This window comes from Phyllostomus discolor, chromosome 1 (assembly GCF_004126475.2).
Source record: "Phyllostomus discolor isolate MPI-MPIP mPhyDis1 chromosome 1, mPhyDis1.pri.v3, whole genome shotgun sequence".
NCBI classification, from domain to species: Eukaryota; Metazoa; Chordata; class Mammalia; order Chiroptera; family Phyllostomidae; genus Phyllostomus; species Phyllostomus discolor.
This window is the reverse complement of record NC_040903.2, coordinates 105,565,536-105,587,535: the sequence shown is the minus strand read 5'-3', so window position 1 is coordinate 105,587,535 and position 22,000 is coordinate 105,565,536. Positions and strand designations below refer to the sequence as shown.

The 22,000-nt window shown below is 35.5% G+C and overlaps 1 protein-coding gene and 1 pseudogene across 6 annotated transcripts in view; one reads left to right on the top strand and one right to left on the bottom strand.

Moving 5' to 3' along the window:
- The window catches only part of LIN54 (lin-54 DREAM MuvB core complex component), a 72,488-nt gene that overhangs the window by 10,859 nt on the left and 39,629 nt on the right, over positions 1-22,000 (bottom strand). For all 6 annotated transcript variants that reach the window (XM_028505561.1, XM_036027219.1, XM_028505562.2 and 3 more), the window contains exons 5-10: positions 10,220-10,436; positions 4,436-4,506; positions 3,602-3,799; positions 2,340-2,431; positions 1,034-1,105; positions 141-243 (exon numbers count right to left, since the gene is read on the bottom strand). In XM_028505561.1, the coding sequence (XP_028361362.1) occupies positions 141-243; positions 1,034-1,105; positions 2,340-2,431; positions 3,602-3,799; positions 4,436-4,506; positions 10,220-10,436 (753 nt within the window). The remainder of the gene's footprint in view (positions 1-140; positions 244-1,033; positions 1,106-2,339; positions 2,432-3,601; positions 3,800-4,435; positions 4,507-10,219; positions 10,437-22,000) is intronic.
- Positions 3,904-4,345, top strand: LOC114491535 (annotated as a pseudogene).

The following is a 22,000-nucleotide window of genomic DNA, read 5'->3' as shown; positions in this document are numbered from 1 at the left end:
ATATCAAGTGAAGTTTAATCACAAGAAATTAACTGTAAATACTGCAAAGGGAATTAATTTTCTTTGTACAACAAAGAGATCTACATAAAGGAGGTGAAAACTAAAATGTTTATCAGTTAAATGAAATAAAAAATAATCACCTTTATTGCCTTTTGCCTTTCATTTTCATGTTCCAAATTATTGTAACAATTAGTACAATTGCAGTTGTTGCAAAATTCACCATTTGCAAAGCAATCGCAGTATCTGGAATATAAAAATTAGTGCAAGTTATGTAAAAAAGACACTTAAAACAAACACAACTATGAATTTTCTGATCTAATAGCATTAAATATGTGGTAAAGCATTTCAAAAATGTATTCAGAGCTATTGAGAGTTAACATATATTGTCAACCACATGATAAAGCTCAAAATAGAGACCACTGGCTCCTAGAATTTTAGTTTAGAAACTTAGTTCCAGCGGCAACAGCCATCAACACATGAGCTACATGATTTTATGTGCCCCCAAAGTTATTTCAAAATCATGAAAAGGGAGAAATATTGGTTATATTCTGTTAGTGGAACCTGTTCACTTGAACTCCTGTTGTGCTTCTTTGGAGTCCAAACTCTCATAAGACCAGTGCTTTTCATTTAATTGTTTCATATCAGATCTCTTAATTCAGTACTAATAAGCAAATTAATCATCCAGTAATTTAAAAAACCACTCAAATTAACACCTCATTCAGGAAACCAAATTATAAAGATGTCATAAATAAGGTCAAATTTATTATTATTAAGGACAGAGACTATGCCTGTCTCCTGCTGCTGTGATCCTAACCCCTACACCTGTGCCTCATCTAATGTAAAGACTCTACAATTATTTCCTTCTGAACAAATGAAACAGTATTTTCAAGTGTGTTCTCATACACACTTGTATGTCTATTTAAATTACTCAGGCTCATGAAAATGGTCTGTTAAGAAATTTTACTAAACTACATTTATTTTTAAAAGTATTTTCAGGTATATCAAATGAGGAAAAAACAGCAAAAAGACTTACAATTTTAAACACAAAGATTTTGTACAGTTACAGGGTTTTCTGGGCCGACTGGCGGACTCTGATGGGATTATGCTACAGACACACACAAAAAGATACACATTTTAATCAATTAAAAGTAACTATTCAAAATTAGAAAAATCCCTAACCTGTAAATTGTTTCTAAGATAAAGCTTTAATAAATATATCCATCTCTAATAAAAATGTTACTATGTTATTCCATTTATATTAAGTTCAAAAGCAAGTTGTAACACAAAAAGGGAGGCAGAGAGCCAAGATATGGGGGTTGGGGGGCAGGAAGTTATCATTAACTTCAACAGAAGATTCCAAAAAATACTCTTCCTTCAGAGAACTAGAGTAGCAAGCTCCTCAAAACTTTTTAGACTCAAATCTAAAAGGTAGTGAGAAGAAAAGGGTATGTGGGGCTGAATTATTTGGAAGGGGAGGGAGCAGTAGACTGGTTCCATCCAACACTGCAAAGGCAAAAATTAACAGATTAAAAAAAAACAGACAAAGAAACAAACAAAAGAAGCAAGGATCTAACATAACAACTTAAAAACCAGTATCATTTGAAAAGTACATTCAGGATGGGAAAGGGAGGGGAAAGGGGAGGGGAGAAGGGGAAAGGAGAGGACAGAGGAAGAAAGGAGTAGAGAGACAGAGAATAATACAGCATGTGGAAAAATTGGTGAATCCAAGAAAAAGATATTTGGGAGTTATTTTCTTTGATGAGCTACTGATATATTTAATATATGAAAATAAAGACATGACTTAAAATTTAAAAAGTCCCCCACCCCCACCACTGACTGGGCCATGCCTGGGAAAACTCTGGAGGCCTCCAGACTCAGCTGGAAACTCATCCTGAACACAAAGCTTAGCTTGATGTGGAGAGGGGCAGAGGCAGAGTAAAACCCTCCAGGTTGGCAAAAATACAATTATTCACAAAGTATGGTGGAGGGCTCCTCTGGGGGGGGGGGGGCATTGGTGGTGGATAGGGCTGGGAGAGGAGAGTACCCCTGGGTTGGCACTGATATAGTGTTGGCTAACAGGACTAAAACAGGCATCTCAGGGGTGGCCCTCAAATAAAATATTTGGGAGTTCTTTTGACTATTCCTATAACTTTTCTGTTAAAGTATTTCAAGATAAAAAGTACCATAGAGGCATTGCTCACATAGCTTTGGAGAAAAAAGAAAAAAATCAAATAAACGATTTAATATATATATGAAATATATACACACACACACACATATTTTCATGCTGCATATAACCTGATCCGACAACTTAACTGACATATTTTCTAAATACTTACCCATTGAATGGAAGCCTTGCCTGGGTCTGGATCCCTGGTGTACCAGTAAAGTTGGAGTTGCTTGCTATAGACACATATGAAGACTGCTGTAGCTACATGTAAGGAAAGATAATTTTATACCATAATTACAAAAATGGACAATATTCTCAGGTATAATGATCAGTAAGAAGCACAAATTCACCTACTAAAATAGGAAAAGTAGAATGAAGAATTTCATGCAAACATACTAACTCATGGAGATTTTCTGAAGATCCAAACTAATATTAACTGAAGTGAAAACAATGTGATTTTTTTTTAAGATTTTATTTTTAGACAGGGGAAGGGAGGGAGAAAGAGAGGGAAACATCAATGTGTGGTTGCCTCTCATGTGCGCCCACCAGGGACCTGGCCAGACATGTGCCTTGACTGGGAATCGAACCAGAAATTCTTTGGTTCACAGGCCAGTGCTCAATCCACTGAGCTACCCCAGCCAGGGCCAATGTGAAATTTTAAAAATACAACATGGTACAAATATAATAAACGTTTTCATGGAGGAGTATGTTACCAGAATTGGAAAATTATAAATGCCCTAAAAATATTGTAATAATATGTATTGGCTAAAAAAATGCTATGTTATCTGCTTGTAAATAAAACTTACTATATTGATCATTCATCACACTGCAAGTTATAGAAAATGAGAAGTTACGTGCACAGTAATTAAGTTCCTACTTAACACTGATTTCTAAACATAAGAGATGATAATAAAAATACTGAACATTAATTTTTAAAATCAGTACCACATACTGATGTACATATACTCCAAAGTACATGTCATTCAGTTTCCCCCTCTTACATTCTGAAGAGATCAATTCAACAGCTTAGAACATTGGTGCTAATTTGCTTGGTTTTTACCTGAAAAAGAAAACTTCTGATCCCTAGAAGCAACACTCCTAATCCAAGCCAGCCAACTGGATATCTGTAGCTTCAATCTAAAGACGGCCAAATTGCCCTGGCCAGGGAGTTCAGTTGGTCAGAGCATCACCCCATATACCAGGGATCTGAGTGCCATTCCAGTCAGGGCACATACAAGAAGCAACCAATGAACACATGAATAAGTGGAACAACCAATCAGCATTTCTTTCTCCCTCCCTTCCTCTTTCTCAAATCAATTAAAAAAAATACTGAGTTAGAGGGTTTGAATAGTTTTCAAAATGTGACACCACCAAATATCTTAGACCTAATTATCCTTTTGGAAACGCAATGACTTCATTTTTGCCTCATACCTGAGTAACGTACTGAGCTGGAAGCACCGCATAACCCACATTCCCTGCCCCCGGAGCTGGTGCCAGCACAGTGCCTGGTGGCAGGTTAGTGAGGTTTGGCTGGATCTGTGGCAGTGGGGTGGCAGGCATGATGAGTCGCTGCTGTGGCTGGCTAGTAGTAACTATCTGTGAAGTTGGATTGATTGGTTTTGGAACAACCTAAACAAGAGAAAAAGTATGTCAATCATTACAAAAATAAACTTTATAGCTTCTCAATTCAGTATATATCTCTTGTAATTAAATCTTAACTTTTGCCTGTGGCCACCTAGGTGGCTGCTCTTGGTTGGGGTACATTCTGCACCTAAGGCAGGAGATGGTGGCTGCAAAGAAAATGAAATAGTTGCTGGAGTTGATCAGCTCTAGACTCCAACTTGTTAGGAAAAGTGAAGAATATGTGCTGGGATACAAGAGGACTCTGAAAATGATCAGACAACGCAAAGCAAAACTGGTCACCCTTGCCAACAACTGTCCTGCCTTGAGGGAATCTAAAATAGAGCACTAAGCCATGTGGGCTAAGATTGGTGTCCATCACCACAGTGGCAATAATACTGAATTGGGCACAGGGGTGTGGAAAATACTACAGAGTATGCACACTGCTATCATTGATCCAGGTAATTCCAGTATTATTAGAAGCATGCCAAAACAGACTGGTTTAAAATAAATCACGCAAAATTTGGCTTTAATAAAACTGGCCAGAGCTTAATTAAAACAAACAAACAAACAAACTTAGCTTTTAATTTTAGAAGTAAACTGTCCATCTGAGAGAGACTGAGAAAAAAGTTATGTGACACTCACTTGTTTGACAGTCTGTGCAGACACAAGTGGGACTGACATCCGCACTGGAGTGGTGCTGACGGCGGGCTTTGCTTTTTTAAAAAGGGGGAAAAAGGGACAATTTACTTTCAGAAAATAATATTTAAAGTGTCTTACTTAGTTCTCTCAAGATGCCTTCATGAAAGAGCTTAACAAATTCCACCTGCTTCCTATTTGGAGCAATCTTTAATCAGTATAGTTACCTTTCAAAATTCCTTAACCCATCTACCAGGAAACATATAAAATTTCCTTAGCCCAACTACCAGGTAGTTATAGTCACTTTATGAGGGAATATTTTCATTTAAAATATTCTTCCAAAAGTACTTCAATCTATATTCAGGTGATTTATATAATCACTGCTAAATAGATAAAACGTTGCATAAAATTTAAGAACCTGCCTTTGAGGAACTTGGGTAACAATGCTGTTCTATCCTATTTCTACTTGCTGTGTTTATATTCAAACCAGAGAAAATATCGTTCTTATGTAATTCATTATTTAGAGTACTTAATAAAAGGCAGCATAGCATGCAAGTTAAGAATATGTATGGGCTCTTATAAATCATCAAACCCTGGGGGTTCAAATTCTAATTCTGCTACTTTCTAACTGCTTAAATTCTCTCTGCCTGTATCTCCATCTGCAATATAGAGGTAGTATCTCTCTTAAAGAGTACGAGGATAAAATATGTTGATTCATAAAAGTTTATTAGACCCCAGCTGGTGTGGCTCAGTGAATTGAGTGCCGGCCTCCAACCAAAGGGTTGCCAGTTCGATTCCCAGTCAGGGCACATGCCTGAGTTGCAGGCCAGGTCCCCAGTAGGGAGCTCAAGAGGGGCAACCACACACTGATGCTTCTCTCCCTCTCTTTCTCCATCCCCCATTTAAAAATAAATAAAATCCCCCCAAAATTTTTATTAGAATCGAGCCCAACAAATAGTAAGTGCTCAGTAAATGACTGATGACATTATCATTGTATTACTACAATTACTACTATATAAATGGCACTGTGGACAGAGCTCCAGGGAAACTAAAGAATAAGATACCCGCTCAAAGAGATAGCATACAAGTAGAGCTGATTAGACAGTATCCAGATAAAATAAATACTGTTTAAAATAAAAAGAGAAAGTACTGTGGCAGTTCAAAGCAGACAGAAAATATAGGTGACTGGCAGAGAATGGGAATATGGAAATAACACATTGAGGGCATTATGTCTGAGGAGGGTCCTGATCTGTGTGTACAGGTTGTAGAGAGGGCACACAGACTGGAGGACATGCCTTGCTGAGGATGAAGCTTGAGAAGTGGAAGCTGGATGCTGGGAAGCTGCAAAACATTTCACAAAATGTTGGTGAACAGAACAATTTGATTAGAATCTAGGGTTAAAGTAGGCAAGTACAGGCACAAAGGCGACAGACTGCAGCCACTCTGAAGACCTTGAATGTTAGGGTAGAAATCTCTCCCTCTTTTTAAAGATTTTATTTATTTATTTTAGACAGAGGGGAAGGGAGGAAGAAAGAGGGAGAGAAAGAAACATCAATATGTGGTTGACTCTTGTGTGCCTCCTACTAGGGACCTGGCCTGCAAACCAGGCATGTGCCCTAAGAATCAAACCAGCAACCCTTTGGTTCCCAGGCCAGCACTCAATCCATTGAGCCATACCAGCCAGGGCAGAAACCTGTTCTTTTAATTCAGTAGACAATGAGGAGTTTCTAAGGGTTCTAAAATATAGAAATACTATTTTTTTAAAGGTTTTATTAATTTATTTTTAGAGAGGGAAGGGAGGGGGGTAGAAATACTATTGAAATAGACAGAAAGAAATTGTGTTTGCAAGCAGTGTGTAAAACAGAATGGAGTTGCAAGAAACAAGGAAAATTAGAAGAATTCAAAAAATGAGGGTCTCATCTGGGGTGACAGCACTGGGAATGGAAAGAAGAGATCAGCTGCAGAAAAATGGTGGAGGTGAAAGGACATGAATTATCAATCATTTGGATGGTAGAAAATGTAAGTCTAAGGGAAGAAAAGTCATTGCTAAGCTTTCAAGTAGCTGGGAAAATGACAGCTATTAAAGCTAAAATTTCAGGGGAGAGAACGTTTAAAGGAAAGATGAAACCTGACAGAGAAATGCCATGAAGAAACTCAGGAGACAGATTGGCACTACACCTGTCATGTTTGGACCAAAAGAAACACGTTCATGCTGCCTACTGCCACTTCTGGAGTGTAAAAAGGGGATTTAGAAAGACAGAAAGAAAATTCCTTCAGGTTTTATTTATGCAAACAGTCTAGAGACCGGTCTGGAAGACAGAGGTTAAGAAAATGGGCTCTAAATTGCTCTGAACCATAAAACTAACTAACTAACAAAAAACAACAGTCTTTCTTTGATAGAAAGGCTGGGAGGGTTGATGGCCGAAGACCAAAAGGTGAGAGTCTTAGAACATTAGAGTACTCTGACCTAAAAGGGAGCAGGATCCTGTAGCAAGGTGACAACCTAGGGAGAAGGGGAAGGAAAGCAACCTCCAGAAAGTGTATGATTAGTGGTAATAAACATATCTCTGAATACACATACAAAAAAAAAACAAAAAACAAAAACCCCACAAAAAACTAAATGGTATGCTTAATAAGGATGAAGTTTGCAGTAGGTATGAATTACATCTCAATAAAACTGCTATACAAAGAGTGTATGACCGTAAATTATAGAAGCAGCGACATCTGATACCTGATTTGAAAGTTTCCTATTCTGTTTAATTCTCCTCAGTTACTTTATCTTTAGTAAAGTTCAATAACAATTATAGACTGGTCTTGGCAATACTATAAGGAATTAAAAGGTAAATAAAAAACCTGAATTCATGCTTGGCACATAGAAGAAGAGTGGACTCCCTACCTCACTAGCACATAGAACAGCAATTATGAAACTAGTTCAGTTAGAAGAATGTAAGAACTTCCTAATGGTCTGTGAAATAATGGGAAAGGAGTGTGTGGCCTGTCCTCAAGCTCAGATAATTCTTATTTGGATAATAAAGGGTAACTGTCCCTGTGCTGGAGTGCACACAAAGAGTTAGAAAATTTGGGAACTCTGGGTTTACATTAGCTTGGCATCTGCATTCTGAGTTTTAACTGAAACCTGGGTAATGAAGAAAACAGAACACTATAAATTATCTGCGGGGTGGGGGGGGGTGTCAAATTAATGTTCTACAGTAAGTTAGCAGTCCTTATTTCTCATCCTCCTTAATATTACTACTATTGCAGTTTTCACAGAAGCTGGCATAATCCTTTATTTTTTAGTCTTTAACAGGAATTCTGAACAATCCTTTCAGAACAGCCCCTTCCATACTTCAGAAACCACTCCTGCAAGTTCTTAAGATTTTTTAATTTCTTAAATTGATTTCCCCCATCACCAAGATGGTATATTATATTCTAAAAAGGTTAACCAAGTACTCTTCTGGGTCTTCCTGCCAATTAACAGTTGTAGCCTTTGAATACCGATTTTTGTATGGCTTTAGTGGGAAAATGTATAGAATGAGCTCAATTCCCTTTGGCATAAGTAAATCACTCATTAGAAAAGCATAATGATACATTTGATAAATTAGAGCAACTATTTAGTGTTATCTCTTAATAAAAACTGTAAATTTAACTCATTATTCCTGTGAAATAATATATATACCCAGATCTTTTATGAGCTAGAAGATAAAGATAAAAAGAGAAAAATACAGGTGGTTACAAGGGAAATCGCATGAGTAGTAAGTGTATGTGTCTGGAAGAGGTTATGTAAAGAGAAGGAGCCAGAGAGACAAGAGAACAGAGCAGGAAAGTTGAAGGTGGAAAGCAAAAAAGGAAAGAGCAGAGAAGTAGAAGAGGGAGGAGGGTGAAATAAGGAATTTCCAGGAGACAAAGAGAATAGAGAGGTAGAGAGAAGCAGAAAATCAGACACATAATTAGAAAAGAAGGCACCAATAAATACACTAGAATTATGAAATGCCTAACCCATCCCTTTGCTCTTCCTGTATCTTCAGCTCCCTTTTCTGCTTATACCAAAGGTTTATTCTTGATAATAAGTAAATTAGTCTTAACATTACATGGAAATGGACACTCAGCATATTGTGTACATACAAACACACATATAAAATATAACCAATTGTATCTAATGACTGCTTTATGGTATCTAAGGAAACTGAATTTGTATATTGGATTGGCCAAAAAGTCCTTATGTTTTTTTTTTCTGTAAAAGACAGTTTTCATTTTCACCAATAACTTTATTGATTTGGATATTTTGAATATGTTGGCTATTTCGTAGGTGGTATAACGTTGACTGCTCTCAGTGTCTTGATTTGATTGCTGTCAATGTCAACTGGTCTACCCAACCGTAGGGCACCACCCAGTGAGAAATCTCCAGTACGAAACTTCGCAAGCCACTTTTGACATGTTCGATTGGTCACCACACCTTCTCTAAACACTGTACAAATCTTATTTTTTTTGTATTTTAATTGCATTTTTACTTTTCTTGAAATTAAGTATAATATGCCAAAAATGTTGCACATTTTCTTTCATTTTCAATATTAAAATGGCTACACAAAATTCTCCAATTCTGATTAAGTTTTTAATTTAAATGCATACTAATATGACAGCTGTCACACTACAGTCTAACAAAATTGTTTCCAATGAAGTTAAAGACAATTAAGTGCTACTAGAGCCACCTTACAGAAAAAAACAAATGAACTTTTTGGCCAACCCTATACTTCTGTTAGTATCCTGCTAAGTTTAAGTATTAAGAGAATATAAAATTTGATTCCCCTAGTCAGCAATATGTTTTATTTTCCCTCTCATTAAGACTACTGATCGTGGATTTTCTTCCACAATCAGTTTAAAGAGGGATTTGAAAATATAATTACATGTCTAATTTTAATGGAATATACACTAAAATAGTTCCCCTCATGAGCCCTCCATTTTTTTCCATCACTAATTTACAAAATAGACTTTCCCTTAGGTAAAGTAGCTATCAGCAATAGATAGCTCCAACCCTCTGATTCCTTAATGAAAGGGAAAGAATAGGTCTTCAATTCTATTTGCAGCCAGTAAACAATAAATCATTCACTTGCCATCAACTACTTTTTGATGTCACTAGAATATGCAGCAGTCTTCCAAGGGAAAAAATTAGGCCCTAAATTATAAACTGCCCTGATTCTTTTATAACATTCACTTTTTAAAGTATAAATATGGAGAAAGGTTATATGCATGAGTCTGGGTTTCAAGTGGCAGAAAGGATTAAACATTATCAGAAAATGGAAAGCATATAAACAGAAATACCTTCCAGGAAAAATACAAGTGAGCAAAATAACTGAACATTTCAATGGCTTTTTATTAGCAATTACAGATTCAAAATAAGAATGTAAATGATATAAATTCCTACTTATCATTTTACCGGTCATTTCAGCTCACCCAAACCTTATCAAGCATCTTCATAGTTTAGAAAATAAGATAAATAATTTGGTTCCATCTCAATTTATCCCACTGGCATAAATAGTAGGCTTTTAAACTAGCAATAAAATGACCAACTGCAAACTGATGAATAATTATGATTATCTGGTGGTACAGCACACTGCGTACCACCTTCAAACAGAATATATAAAACCACGATTCTATTTCACTGATTTTTATAACAGCTGCTGACTCAAACTCTCAAGTGAAATGCCATACTTAATCAGGATTTCAGCAAGGACTGATGTTTTTTAGTAATGTTCAAAGCATTAATTACTATTTTTTTAAAAAATGGTTACTAACCTTGCTGAAGAGGCTGAGTGTTTGTACTGGGATTCTGACTACCTGGCTGGGTTGAGCTACTGGCTGTTGTGGCAGTAACAAGTCGGACATAATGAAACTTGCTTCCAGGCACTTGGATCTGCTGGACATTGGGAGCAGTTGCCAGAGGAATAATTGTCTTAAATTGTGATGTGCTCACGCCTCCAACAGTAATGGTCTGCACAGCCGATTTCACTGCCTATTAAACAATACAACATGGCTATCATTAATCTGGTATTTAACTTTCCTACACCTTTTAACTTAAGACAATCGCTCAAGTAAAAGTATGTTCCTGTGTTTCATCAAAAGCTGTTGAAAGGAATAACCTGTTCAAAGAGAAATGAAAAGAACAGTAATGAATACAGGTGTGAAACCCACAATGATTGAGTTCTGTCTTCCATCTCTAGTGGTTAACATCCTTGATAATCCAGGTCTGATGATTTGCTATGAAGAAATTATTACTTAAATTACAAAAACTCATACAGTTTTGTTAATATCAGGTAAAATTTATGAGAAACAGTTTATTTTAAAATCCCCAGAATTAAGCCTCATATTCAATACATAAGAAAAGGATACAGATACTTAGCTTTATTACTATCCACCAAATTGACTATTTCCTATATTCTAAAGGAGAAAGAAACCCCAAAAAAGCCCTCTTTAAGTCTAGTCATTTCTGAAAGGCTCAGAGCATTCTAAAGATCCAAATGTACCCACTAACATATGGGTAGGAGACCAAATTCAGCTCAGAATTACACCAACTTGGTTGTCTAGGGAAACTAACTACTTTTGGGTGATTCGGATCTGAGATGGTAAGATTATTTTTAATTTTCTCCTTCAGTTCGAGTTCCTAAAAAACTAAATGAAGCATCAGAGACAGAACAGATGTCTCTTAAATTTCTCTAATCAATGTTTAAGACTATCATACAAAAGCAAAGGTCCAGACAAAATTTTTAACTATTTCTATAGTATTATCTTATAAAAAATCACATCCCTACCTATTCTTCAAAAAACCCTCATGCCAACTAACATGATTGAGGATATCCATATTTGTTATGAATAATAATTTGTTAAAGAATAATTCTTAAGAATTTGAACATTTTCTTAAAAGCCTGGAAAATTTTAAGAAAGAGAAAAATATCATTTAGTTTGGAAATTCTACAGGTAGTAGTCAAAGGAGATTACTTCAGCATAAAATAATTCAAATTATCATTAGGCAGAGGAACCACGAAGCAGATTTAAAATAGAGATAATAGCCATTACAGTAGGTGAGTTAAATTAGAATATAAAACTTAAAGAGATAAAATGCATACATAAAGAAGCTACTGAAAAATCAAGCAAGTTGAGACAAATAAATACAATGGTGCAAGACACAGTCCTTGCTGTATCAGCTCTAAATGGGGGAAAAATATTGTCAAGAAACAAAGCGCCTTAAACCTAGCAGTTAAGTGTACTGGTTACTTAACATGTATATATGCCCGTGCTTAAAGATGATCTGACTTAAACCTAGCGACCACTTCACCAGCACGCCACAGCATGGCACAAGCATAGGGGCTGGTTTAGTTAAGTGTGCACAGTTCTGTGTGTGCCTTCCCCATTTCTTTAGTTTCAACTTTTCTATAATCCTTAACTTCAACCTACAACTCTTAGAAGCTGTATATAATTGGGTCTTAAAAATAATCAGATTTGATTATATTTTTAATCAGCATGTCTGTTTACATCTAACATAGTTCCTTAAATGTTTGAACTTAAATATTGTACTTCTATTTGAACTACTTACTCTCTTCTGTTCCTTTTTTTCTCTCCTTTCTTGCCTTCTTTTTGGTTAAATATTTTATTTCATTTTCCCACTGTGATTTATATATTATATTACTGTTCTTTTACTGCTTACTCTAGAGATTAGAATGTAGAAATTAAGTTAGTACTTTATACATCATCCAGACAATGAAAGAACCATAGAACACTAACACCATTTACTCTTGCCCCATCTTTGCGCTGTTAAGTATTTTAATTCTACGTATAAGTTAAACTCCACAAAACATCCATTTGTGTATACTGCGCAAATTTACCCTTTCTGTCTTTTCCTTATGTGCAAGTCTGTTGATGAGAAATTTTCTCTACTTACTTTCTCAAAACATCTAATCCTTTATCTGTATCTGATAAACTCATCTACTAAATTTTTAATTTCCATTTTAAGTTTGAAAATATTCACTATTTATCATAAAAATATTCATGATTCCTTTTCATAATTTCTAACTGCTGAAGTTTCTCATCATGTTAAAGAAATTTCTGAATGTATTAGTCAGGTATTTTAAAAATCTGAGCCTGATAATTCTACTGCCTATATCTCTTGGTTTTCAATAATTTGGCCTGGTTGCCTGGTATGCCTGATGATTTGTCACTAAATGCCAGATATTGTTTATGAAAAATCAAGGAGATAATTTGAGGATCTGAATGTTATATTCCTCCAGAGAGAATTCACTTAGACTGCTAGAAGGCAGTTAGGAGTGAGGGCAGATTATCTATACCAGTCACAAACTGAGCTGATTTGATGCTGAGCTTCAATTTTCAAGAGGCCTTGTCTATTTCTGGTTCACTCTGGCCCCATCATACTTCACTGGCCCTAATCAGGGCTGGTGTGTTCACAGGGTTCTTCATCCTTGTTGGGGCATGACCCCAAATTTTTGTCCATTAGATCTAGAAGATTAACAGATCTATAAGATCATCTAGTTTCTCCACTCTTTGGTGGCCACTTTTTACTCACTTTCTTAGTCTCTCAGCCACAACTTAACAAATCAGCACAAACACTAAGGGGAAGCGTCACAATGAATATTGGGTGGACTTCCCTAGGCTTCCCTTCACTTCAGGATGGTGGCCCTCTGATGTTCCAGCTCCCTTGGTACTTCTCGAAAGCCAAAAGGATTTTTAAAATACATTTTACTTTGCTTTTTAGTTGTTCTTGGCAGAATGAGTCTGCAACAAGCTAGTTCTATAGGCCAAAAAGAAAATTCAGAGTTCCTGGGTTTCAATCTAGAGTATATCACTTCTTAGTTGTGTGACCTTGTGTAACTAACTAAAACTTTCCTGTGTCTAAGTTTCCTCATCTGAAAATGTGAAAATGGTACTTTATCAAAGGATTGTTGTATAAAGTACAAATAATAACTTATCACATATTACAATGCTCAATTAATGTAAACTGCTATTTGTATCATCATTATTATGCCAATTACAGATGGAGAAACCGAAGTTCAGAAAATTAAGTATCTTCTCCAAGGTCATATGGCAAATAGGTAGTAGAGCCAAGATTTGAACCAGATCCAATTCCAAAGCCAATTCTCTTAAGTTAGGCATTATAATGCTTGCTGTTATAAATGCTCAATGAATAATTAAATGCCTGACCAACCCTGTGTGACTGATTTACCAATGTTGCTCAGGTTGGTTGAAGCACTGTCCTATAAACCAAAAGGTCAATACCAGTCAGGACACATACTTAGGTTGCAGGTTTGGTCCCCAGTTGGGGCACCTACAAGAAGCAACTGATCGATGTTTCTCTCTCTTTCTCTCTCTCTCCCCCTCTTTCTAAAATCAGCAAACATGTCCTCAGGTGCAAATAAAAAAAAAAAAAAAGCAACTATCTTAAATACAAAATAGCTATATTTAACAGGTATTAGTGGCTGCTGTTAAAAACATGGTCTTGAAAGATTTTTTTCTATTTGTTCAAGCCATGTCTGTTTACAGATTAATATAATTATATATTTAATATAAAATTTCTTTGTTCATTTTCCAATCAGCAAATTCCAAAACTCCTTACTCAACTGAAGGTTTATCTAAAAGAAAAAACAGAGTAAAACTCTTTTTGTTCTGCAAACGAGGATTCTTATTTTATCTGGCAATTTTGCAGACAAATATATAGATGTTTCAGCCAATATCCCAAAACACTGAATTTGTAGGGTTCCATATTAATGTGCTCCCCCCCTTTTGTAAAATTTGCATTTTGGTCCATTTGTAAACAGGGTTTATAAATCATTATTTAGACATATGGGCTTTGGTTCCAGTTTCTCTCAGTATTGTATGTATTCTGGCAAGCAACCTAATGCATCTTTATACCTTTGTTTCTCTAACTGTATAGGGGAGAACATTACCACTAAATGAAATTCAAATAATGCTTTGGGACACTGAACATTATGCTGTTGGTGATTACCAGAGCAAGAGTGGGTGGGGAGGTAGAAGAGGGTACGGGGAAGGTAGATGGTAATGGAAGGAGTCTTGACTTGGGGTTGTGAATACACAATATAGTATATAGATGATGTATTACAGAATTGTACACCTGAAATTTATGTAATTTTATTATCCAATGTCACCCAATACATTTAATAACATTTTTTTTTAAAGACAGCATTTGGCCCTGGTTGGTGTGGCTCAGTGGATTAAGTGCTAGCCTGCAAACCAAAGGTCACTGGTTTGAATCCCAGTCAGAGAACATGCCTGGGTTGCAGGCCAGGTCCCCAGGTTTCTCTCACATGTTGATGTTTCTCTCCTAGACCTTCTCCCTTCCACTCTCTCTGAAAATAAATAAAATCTTTAAAAAAAGCATCTGTTTAATCTACTTCAAAATCAGAATAACAGTTTCCTTAATGCTGGTTGGATAGTGTTTAATTACTACAGTGTGTTTGTTTCACTGAATAGTAGCTTTGCAGGATTAGATATTATATGAAATGGCCGACCTTTGTCAAATCAATTGGTAAAATCTTATGGCAAAGAAAGTTAAAGGCCTTTGTTGTGGGATCTCTTAAAACCTTTAATATACTAATGAACATTATAAATTTCGTAAAAGGATGTGGTATATGGTATTCCCCACACTTATGTATAAAAACAACAGCATTTTCTGGAGGAATTCTCTCTTTTTAAAAATTTGTTTATAATATCTGGATGCTAAGAGAAGGGTAGATAGCATTTATTCATGTAAAGACACCTTATAGGAAATACTTTTTCATAGAAGTTATAATAAACAATAGAACAGAAATAATCCTAAACAACTGGAACCATAGAAGTCTGATGTGTGAAATCTCTTAAAGTAGCAATTCATATGCATGCATTTCTACCTAGAATATGACTTAGGACTCAGCTGTAAATCTAGATAACTGGCAGCTAATTTTTGGCATAATCTTATGACAAAATTATGAGGAAAGAGCTTGCTTTTTTAAAATTAAAATACAATTGACATAAAACATTGTATTTGTTTTAGGTACACAATATAATGATGACATATATATATATATATATATATATATCATTGCATATATTGCAAATTGATTACCACAATAAATTTAGTAGACATTCATCATCGCACATTACAAATAATTTTTGTGATAAGAACTTGAAAAATCTACTTAGCAACTTCCAAATATACAATATTTTTTAGTATTTATTTTTTGAGTTTCTGCATACATTTTATAATATACATTATTAACTACAGTCACCATGCTGTATATTACATCTCCAGAATGTATTTATCTTATAACTAAAAGTCTGTACCATTTGACCACCTTCACACATTTTGTCTATACTCCCTGCCTCTGGCAAACAACCAATCTGTTCTCTGTATCTATGAGTCCATTTTAATTTTTACAGATTCCACATGTAAGTGAGAGCATATGGTATGTGTCTTTCTTTGTCTGACTAATTGCACTTAGTATAACGTCCTCTCAAGGTCTATCCATAATGTCGCAAATGGCAGGATTTCATTCATTTTTATAGCTGAATAATATTGTGTGTGTGTATGTGTATTAATAAACACATTTTCTATATGCATTCATCTGTTGATAGAGACAAGCTATTTCCATACTTTGGCTATTGTAAATAATGCTGCAATGAACATGGAAGTACAGATGCCGTTTCAACATGGTCATTTCATTTCCTTCAGATAAATATCCAGAAATGAAATTGTTGGATTAATATGGTAGTTTTATTTTCAGGGTTTTTTGGGGGGTGAACCTCCATACTGTTTTCTTCATAGTGGCTGCACCAATTTACATTCCCCACCAAGAGTGTACCAGGGTTCCCTTTTCTCCACATCCTCATCAACATTTATTTCTTTTCTTTTTGAAGATTTTATTTTTGGTGAGTCATTTTAAGAGGTGTGAGGTGGTATCTCAATGTGGTTTTGATTTGCACTTCTCTGATGAGTAGTGATGCTGAGCACCTTTTCATGTGCCTATTGTCCATCTGTCATCTGTATGGCTTCTCTGGAAAAGTGTCTCTCCAGTTCCTCTGCTCATTTTTTTTAACTATATTGTTTTTAATTTAGTTGTATGAGTTCTTTATACATTTTAGATATTAACTCATTATCAGATACATGATTTGTAAATATTTCCTCCTATTCCATGCATTGCCTTTCATTTTATTGATGGCTCCTTTTCTGTACAGAAGCTTCTTAGTTTGATGTAGCCCCTCTTATTTTTGCTTCTGCTTCCTTTGCTTTTCGTGTCCAATCCAAAAAATCATTGCCAAAACCGATGTCAAGAAGCTTACCCCCCATGTTTTCTTCTCAGAGTTTTATTGCTTAAGGTCTTATGTTCAAATTTTTAAACCATTTCGAGATGATTTTTGTACATGGTTTAAGATAGTGGTCCATTTTCATTCTTTTGCATGTGACTGTCTAATTTTCCCAACACTATTTATTGAAGAGACTATCCTTTCCCCATTGTATGTTCTTGGCTTCGTCATAAACTAATTAACAATATATGCATGGATTTATTTCTGGGCTTTATATCATGGATCTATTCTGTTCAATTTACCTACAGGGTCTGGCACAAATAATGCCCCTCTTTTACAGCAAAATCATTAGCATGTAATTCTGTAACATAACATTATTGCACTCAAGTGCACCATATGACATTTTAGGCAAAATGTCAAAGTTAAAACTATAAATTATTACACCCATATTATTATCCTACCAACCATACTTGAGCAGGCATTACTTCTGCCAGACCCTGTATATATCTGTGTTTACGCCAGTACCACACCATTTTGATTACTACAGCTTTGTAGTATAGTTGAAACCAGGGATTTGTAGGGTTCCATAAAAACAATGCTTTTCAAAAATGTGTACCCTGGCTGGCGTAGCTCAGTGGATTGAGCGCGGGCTGTGAACCAAAGTGTCACAGGTTCGATTCCCAGTCAGGGCACATGGCTGGGTTGCAGGCCATGGCCCCCAGCAACCACACATTGATGTTTCTCTCTCTCTTTCTCCCTCCCTTCCCTCTCTAAAAATAAATAAATAAAAAATCTTAAAAAAATGAATAAAATTATAGCCTTTATATGTTTAAAAAAAATTTGTGACATAGTATTTATAGAGCTACCATCATGGAAAAACTATGCTTACATTATCCTAATTCCCAAACTTTAGGTTATTAAAATAAATTAGCCTACCAAGAAGCAAATCTGCAAGCTATAAAATGCTTTCAGACCAGAAGAGACAAATGAAAATAAAGAGATAAATATTATATGTATTATATGACTAATGACAGTGACAGAGATGGATACCAGAACTTTCAGCACAGATTTACTGACTGGTAAAATATTATTAAATAGATTTAAGGCATTTTGGGGGTCAATGCACATGGTCCTTTCCCCCCACCCATGACTGAAGGCTGATCAGGGGGCCTTGGCCAGAAGGAATGTGTATTGTTTTGGAAATGGGGATAACTGTCTCTTTATCCCCTTTTGGAAGTGGCACCCTGTTCTGTGACTGCTTCTTGACCTTTTCTTTACACTGAGTTTATGTAATTTAGAGTCACAAGTAGGACACATGCCTTCTTAGTCTGGGACCCCTTAAAACAGCCTTGGAATTGACGAAGGGTACAGTCTCTCTTGCATTGACCTGCCACCATTGGTGTACTCCCCTGTTATATGAGTAAGAAATGGCATGTCCACATCTACTAGTCCATGAGGTAGGTTTTAAAAAAAACTTGTTAAGGAATATCACAAACACTTATGCAGCTCCTCAGTTTGAAGCTCTTGTATTATGGCAATCACCTGCTATTTTTTCATGGATATTAACCCAACATATTTTATTCATAGTTATGAATTATAGTGGCAAAGATGAATAATTTATATATGATGTACTAGATAGAAGCATTTAAAGAAATGGTCGCCCTAGCTGGCGTAGCTCAGTGGATTGAGCGCAGGCTGTGAACCAAAGCATTGCAGGTTCGATTCCTAGTCAGGGCACATGCCTGGGTTGCAAGCCATGGCCCCCAACAACCCCACATTGTTTCTCTCTCTCTCTCTCTCTCTCCCTCCCCCTTCCCTCTCTAAAAATAAATAAAATCTTAAAAAAATATACGTGCATATACACTTAAAAAAAAAAGAAATGGTCAAACGACCCTCACAGACAAAATTAGACAATTTGCTTTATAAGGTATAAGCCTTATAAAAATCAGAAACTGACCACACTAAGGATTAAAACATATTACTAAGATAGGATAAATAAACAGTATGGGATTGGCCTAGGAAGAGAGTGCTAAAGATCAAAGGAATAGATAAAAGAAATCATATAGAACGGGGGGACCCCAAAACAAGAATTATCTTCTGGAGGGCAGGCCCCTTGGAGTACAGGCTTATTCCACTAGATGTGTGTTCTAGGAACTCATCTGTACCAGTGGCGTTGTTGTGAGAGGCTGTGTTCAGCTTCAGTAAGCTTTTTTTTTTTTTTTTTTGACAACTCGTCCAGAGCATTTGCCCATTTCATGATGGGGGGTTTACAAGCTCACCTGCCCACATCGCACTGAGTGTTCAGCAGTTTTTGATTCAAAACAGCATGGCCTCCATGCCCTACTGTCCCTATTCACCCAATCTTGCCCCAAATGACTTTTTTTTTGTTTCCCTAGAAGAAAAAAGTCCCCAACGGGACACATTTTGCCAATGTGGAAGAGGTGAAACAAAAAATGGTACAAGCACTAAAAGGCTTCAAAATTGACGAGTTCAAAAACTCTTACGAGCAGTGGTTAAAAATGTCTCAATAGGTGTACTGCATCAAATGGAAAGTACTTTGAAGGTGACTGAAGTTTAAACATGTAAGAATATACAATTTTTTATAAATAAATTCCAGTTTTTGGGGGGGTCCCTCTTAATAAAGAATAGTTCATGATGAATGCTGCCATCTCAAATCAATGGAAAGTGATGAGCTAGTTCAATAAATTGTATGGATTAGCCATTTAATCTGAAGAAAAACAGCTGGATCCCTAATAACTTAATCCTTGTTACAATTCCAAATAGATCAAAGATTTACCAAAAAATAAAACCAACAGTGGCATAAAGTCAGACACATATATGAAAGGAATAGAAAAGTCCAGAAATAAACCTGTGCATGTATGTTCAGATGATTTTCAACGTAAGTGCTGCTCTAGCCTAGTAGCTCAGTTGGCTGGAGTGTTGTCCTGATACTCCCAGGTTGCAGATTCAACCTCTGGTCAAGGCACATACAAGAATCAACCAACGAATGCATGAATAAGTGGAACAACAATTTGATGTTTCTCTCTCTCAAATCAATTTCTAAAAATTAAAACAAACAAACATAGGTGCCAAGACCATTTACCATGGAAAAGAGCGTCTTTTTAACAAATGGTGGTGGGAAAAGTGGGAATCCACATGCAAAAGAATGAAGTTAGATACTTTCCTAATATGAAATATAAAAGTTAACTCAAAAGGGTGAAGCTCCATGACATTGAATTTGGGAATGATTTCTTGGATATGACACCAAAGGCACAGGCAATTAAAAAAAATCATACAAATTAGATTTCATGAAAATTTTGAAATTTTGTGCCTCAAAAGACACTGTCCACTGAGTAAAACACCAACTCACAAAATGGAAGAAAATACTTGCAAATCATATTATCTGATGAGAAATTAACATCCAGAATACATAGGTATAGAGAGCTTCTAAAATGCAAATCAATTAAAAAATGGGCAAAGGACTTGAATGGGTATTTCTCCAAAGTAGATACACAATGGCCAATAAACACATGAAAAGATACACAAACATCACTAATAATTAGGGAAATTGTAAATCAAAACTGCAGCGAGATACCACCTCATACTTATAAGAATAGCTGCTGTAGAAAAATTGTTAGTGAGGATATGGAGATATTGGAACCCTTGTGCCTTGTTGGTGAAATATAAAATGGTACAGCCATTTGTGGAAAACTGTATGATGATTCCTCCAAATATTAAACAGAGCATTATTATATGATCCAGAAATTCCAATTCTGGGTATACACTCAAAATTATTGAAAGCAATGTGTCCAAGAGGTATTTGTTCATAGCAGCATTATTCACAAGCTAAAACGTAGAAGCAACTCAAGTATCCAGACAGATGAATATATATACAATGGAATTATTCAGCCATAAAAAGGAAGAAAATTCTGACATATGCTACACTGCTGCTGAACCCTGAGGACATTATGCCAAGTGAAATAAGCCAGTCGCAAAAGAATAAATACTGTATGATGCCACAATATGAGGTACTTAGAGACAGAAAGTATACTGGTTGTTGCCAAAGGCTGAAAGAAGCAAAGTAGGGCATTACATGTAATGGGTACAGAGATGCAGCTTTCCAATATGGAAAGAGTTCTGGAGATGGATGATGGAGATGATTGCAAAACAATATGAAAGCACTTAATAGTACTAAACTATATACTTAAAAATGGTTACAGGTATCTGCCTTACAAGATGGGTTATGGAAATCAGTCAGAATTAAAATGATATAGATGCTAGTATTAATTTAACCATTTCATAAAGTTGGAAAAAGCAAAAATAAAGCTTTCTGTTCTTGTACTTAATTTGTAATAAAAAAACTTTTAAGTAAAATAAGTAATATTAAAATCAAATAATGATTTTAAAGATGGATAGTTTAAAATACTGACGTAAATAAAACTTGTTTAAGAATAGCTCACAAATTCAAAATTCATACATGAAGACACTATACAACATTTTGAATAATTTATAGGATATAAATAACCCAATTTTGTTTCTGAAAGAAGGGGCAGGGGAAGGAAAAAAGGAAGATGAAGAAAATAAGAAAAATATCAATCATTTATAAACTTATCTGAATTCCCAATCCAAACATAGTGTAAAAGCAAAAAAGATAACTGGTGAAATGTGAATTAAGTAGGTATTTAAAGACATTAAAGGAATATGGGTAAGTTAAAAAAAAAGTGTCCGTACCTATTATAAAAGGTTTGGCAAACAGGCTTACAGTTGTTCATATGGAAAATAATACAATTGATAAACAATAAAAGAATAAACTGTTTCAAGTACTCGTAACAGCAAACCTACTTTTGCACCAACCTCTATACACAAAGAAACATCTCTAGATATAATGACATGACTTACTTTAAAAGAAAAAGAGCCTGAAGTACAGAGAAGGTTACAGATGAGAATAAAGTAAGTTGATAATTCTAAAGTTGGATAAAGGGTACATGGAGTTAATTGTACTATTCTAACTTTACATATTTTTAATTTCTCTAGTAAAACATTTTAATAACATGACAACAGTACCCCATAGGTATTCAATCAACACAATTATAAAAGCATAAAACAAAACCAATATACTAACATAGAAAATAGATTATAGTCTCAATCATTTATTCCTTCTGCTCCTTTATCCTGGCTAATGGGTACTGGTATAAAGAGCTATATACAAAATAACAATTCAGGTAACAAAATCAGTGGAGCCGCTACCTGGAGTTACCTCACCTCCAACTC